Raw genomic sequence first — 3,852 nt, forward strand, 5'->3', positions numbered from 1 at the left:
TATTATTGCACTTAAGATAAATGAAATTTTCACACGAGGGAATGAAAGCGTGGAAAGGAACGATGCTTTCAGTTGTCACTTCCTCACAGTGTTTGCTTCTTAACGTTGGTTTTCCCAAGTCTTCCATTTTATTCTTCGAACGATCATTAAAAAAACTTATCTTCAATTCCCACTTCGAGAAATATAGTAAGTACAATATCGTTTTATTTAAAAAATAACAATAATAATAATAATCACCCATAATAACCCGCATTCTTTTAGAAATTATTCGCTCGAGGAATGTTGCAAAAATGACCATGATTCTACCGTTATACCTGTTAACCCTTCAACAAATGAATTATCCGTACCATTTACCGATCATCGAACGATCCGTCAAAGATCTTCTCGACACGAGCCAATTTTTGAACGTCCTATTCGTCGTTCAAAATTCTCTCGGCCGTGATCCCTTGGACGATCTCCAGTTGATCGACGAGATCTACAAAACCGTGTCACGCACCATACCGACGAATTTCGTTTCCTTCAACGACTCGATCCCGATCGAATTACCGGACATCGACGCGACCGAGTCTACGCTCATCTTATACTCGTACGTGGCGAAAGATTTCCCTGATCGCCGTCGAAGAGAGGACATCGCCCGTTTCATAGAGCACTGCCAGAACCGGTCCAAAGTATTGTTGATAACCAAGCTCGAGGAGATAAACTGCAACTTCGAGGGATTTTTAAAACAGATCTGGTACGACGAGTTGATCGACATGACGGTGTTAGAGTTATCCAACAACTCTCAACTCTCGATAACCATGCACGTTCATCGATACAACCCTTTCACCAACACGTACGATCGAACGCCGTACACCCCGACTCTCGACTGGTTCCCCAACAAGTTGATCGATCTTCACGGCCACCCGTTTCGCGCTACCATTTTGGAACGCGAAGGCTACATAAATCTGACGGTCGACTCTCGATCCTGTCCTATCTCGTACAAGGGTCCCGACGTGAAACTCCTTCACACGCTTGCACGCATCATGAACTTCACGATCGTGATGCTGCCCAACAACGACGCCCTTACGAGCCTGATGGACGGCGATCTGGACATCATAATACCGAAGCTACCGTTATTCCCCGATCCGCGTTTCGACCTGTTGGACCACACGTTGCCGTTCGAGTACGAGAAGTGGTGTCCAGTCGTACCGATCACGTACCAAGTGAACACCATCGAGTCACGAGCTTTCGCAGCTATAATCGCGAATATAGTGATCCTTCTCGCGTTCTGGGCAATATCGGCTCTGTTGAGGTTCGAGAAGAGGTTGTGGCAACCGTTGAAGATATTCGGGATCTTGATCGCGACGAGCGTCTCGATGAAGCCGGACAGAACGTTGGAGAGGATCGTGTTCTTCCTGATTGTATTGGCGTCCGTCATGTACTCGGCCAATCTTTACGTCGACTTGACGAGCGTAAGCATGGCGGACACGATGGAGACCGAGTACAAGAGTTACAAAGATCTGGACGAATCCGGATTGACGCCTGTCGTCCTCCACATGATATTCAACGTCACCTTCTTCACCGACGACCAGGCATTCAACTCGTTGAAGAGGAAGGCGATCGCCGACGAGGACATGGAAAATTGCACCGACGTTCTGTCCAGATACAGAAACGTTACCTGTTTCATGGAGTTGAGAGGGATAAACGCGTTGATTTACTCCCAAGCGAAGAGGGATTCGGCTACTATGAAGGTGTGCAGAAATTTGTGCTACGCAAAACCTCACGCGACTTACTTTCTAAGGAAGCACTCGCCGTTCAGGAGTAAATTCGATACGATCATATCGAGGTTGGAGGCGGCAGGTATTCGCAAGAAGTGGCACTACGATTTCGTAGGGAAATTTTTTCCAAAAAAGGCGCGTCCTGTTAATCGAAATTTGTACGAATCGTCGCTCGTCTGGAATCTGGTTTACGTAGGGGTGATTGGATTCTTGTCGTCAATCGTGGCGTTTTTTTGCGAAATTCTCGTGTACCACGCGCACAAAAGAAGGAAAAATGATCGAACGTGAAACTATATATATATATATATTAGTGTGTATCGATGTGTTTTCGCGTTTTTTAAAATTAAAAAGTTAATCGATGTATAAAGAAATCGCTTTGTAGGGTTTCTATAGGGACGATCTATCGATTAAAATATTACGTGCAAATATAGTATAGGCTGTGATCTTTTTGAAATGATAAATCTACGCTTCGAACAATTTTCGTTGCATCGTTTATCAGATTTATCACGTTTGATATTACAAATTTCATCTATCATCTTCTTATATTTTAAAATAATTTCCAGTTATTCTAATATATTGTTAGAAGCAATCGACAGGCGAAATGTCAGTTGAAATAATTCGATATTGGAGCGGATTGAAATTCTGAAAAGGAACCCGAAGCTTCGCCCCAATCCAATAATAAATTGGAAACCACAAAGCGGAAAATTTGTCGATTTTCTTCCTTTTTTAATTGATCCATCGGCTAGAAGCGTTTAAAATAACTTGGAAAGTTATGGAGAAGTGAAAAATTTAAGAATCAAAGGTGGGAAATAAATCGACTCTTTAAGAATGAAAAAAAAATTAGGAAATTCGATTTGAATTTTTCTCGATTCTCAAACTTTTCGAATATTCGAATCTTTATAATATTCCGTAATATTTTAAACAATCTAATATTAGGAACAATTTAATGATCCTGTTATTCTGTTGTTGTGTCTTCAAATGCCAACCTATTTTCAGTACGTTGGTGCGTTAAACGAACTTTAACGATGAAACGGAATAATTTATCGACAAATTAACCAACTATACACTAGATAATCCCCGGTAACAAGATCCAAATAAAACTACAACTAACCATACCATAAAAGCCGACCATAATAGTGAAGCAAAATGGTCGAACAGTTCAAGATCGATATCCATATTCCTACCTCCTATTAATAATCAACAATGTCTCTCTCTTTCTATGCAAGTGTTAGAAAAAAAAAATAAATAAAAAATGCAATAACCGTTCAATAACATTCAAGCCTCGTGATGAAACCTGAACAATTTTCCACGCGCAGAAATTACCTCTCTCTTCCTCCCTTTGTGCCTTGTGTCTGTTAACGTGGTTATTCAACAGTCGCATATTCCTCGATAACTTCCCCTGAGACATCCCCAGGAAATACACCAGTCAAGTGTGTAAGTACACGCAGATTCGATATTTTTTTTCGTCAAATTTTTCTATATAATAATAAATTCTCATCTATATATATATATGATTCTCGTGTCAAGGATTTTCATCTTACCCTTTCATTTTTCAAAATTTAACTTTTAAATTTAAATTAAATATCTACGTATATGATTCTCTACATATAAATCTCTAATCGTACGATTGTTTTATTACAAATTATATTTTAATAAAGACGAGTTAATAAGTTTAAAACGATGTCAACAATATCAAGATTTCTTCCTCTTTCTCGACAATTCAACATTTACAAGATTTCAATTTTCAAAATATTAAAAATCAAATGATTAATACATCGATATCAATATCCAATGTATAAATCTAATTTGTTCATCCACCGCATTCCATTTACGCATTTTTATATCGAAAATAAAATAAACCAAACACGTGACTGGCCTCGATCTTACTTTCGTCCTTTTTCAGGGATTCCCCTCCTGCGCGTGAAACGATAAAACGAAAGGGAAAAATCATCGTCACCGTGTTTGAAAACTACTTTCAGAGGCCCGTTCGGCGAGAGGAACACCCTGCGATGTTTTTCCCTTCTCTAGCCGTTCGCCTTTCCATTTCCGCCGCCTACCCCCCGCTGACAGTTCCGCTCCCGCTGCGAAGCCGCGC

The 3,852-nt window shown here is 40.3% G+C and overlaps 1 protein-coding gene across 1 annotated transcript; it reads left to right on the forward strand.

The window, feature by feature from the left end:
- The first annotated feature begins 6 nt into the window (after positions 1 to 6).
- Positions 7 to 2,564, forward strand: LOC116185748. The gene has a single exon (XM_031510946.1). It carries the CDS (start codon positions 291 to 293, stop codon positions 2,043 to 2,045), a length of 1,755 nt encoding a protein of 584 aa, XP_031366806.1. The 5' UTR covers positions 7 to 290; the 3' UTR covers positions 2,046 to 2,564.
- The last annotated feature ends 1,288 nt before the right edge of the window (positions 2,565 to 3,852 follow it).

This window comes from Apis dorsata, unplaced genomic scaffold, assembly GCF_000469605.1.
Source record: "Apis dorsata unplaced genomic scaffold, Apis dorsata 1.3 scaffold_269, whole genome shotgun sequence".
Classification (NCBI taxonomy): Eukaryota; Metazoa; Arthropoda; class Insecta; order Hymenoptera; family Apidae; genus Apis; species Apis dorsata.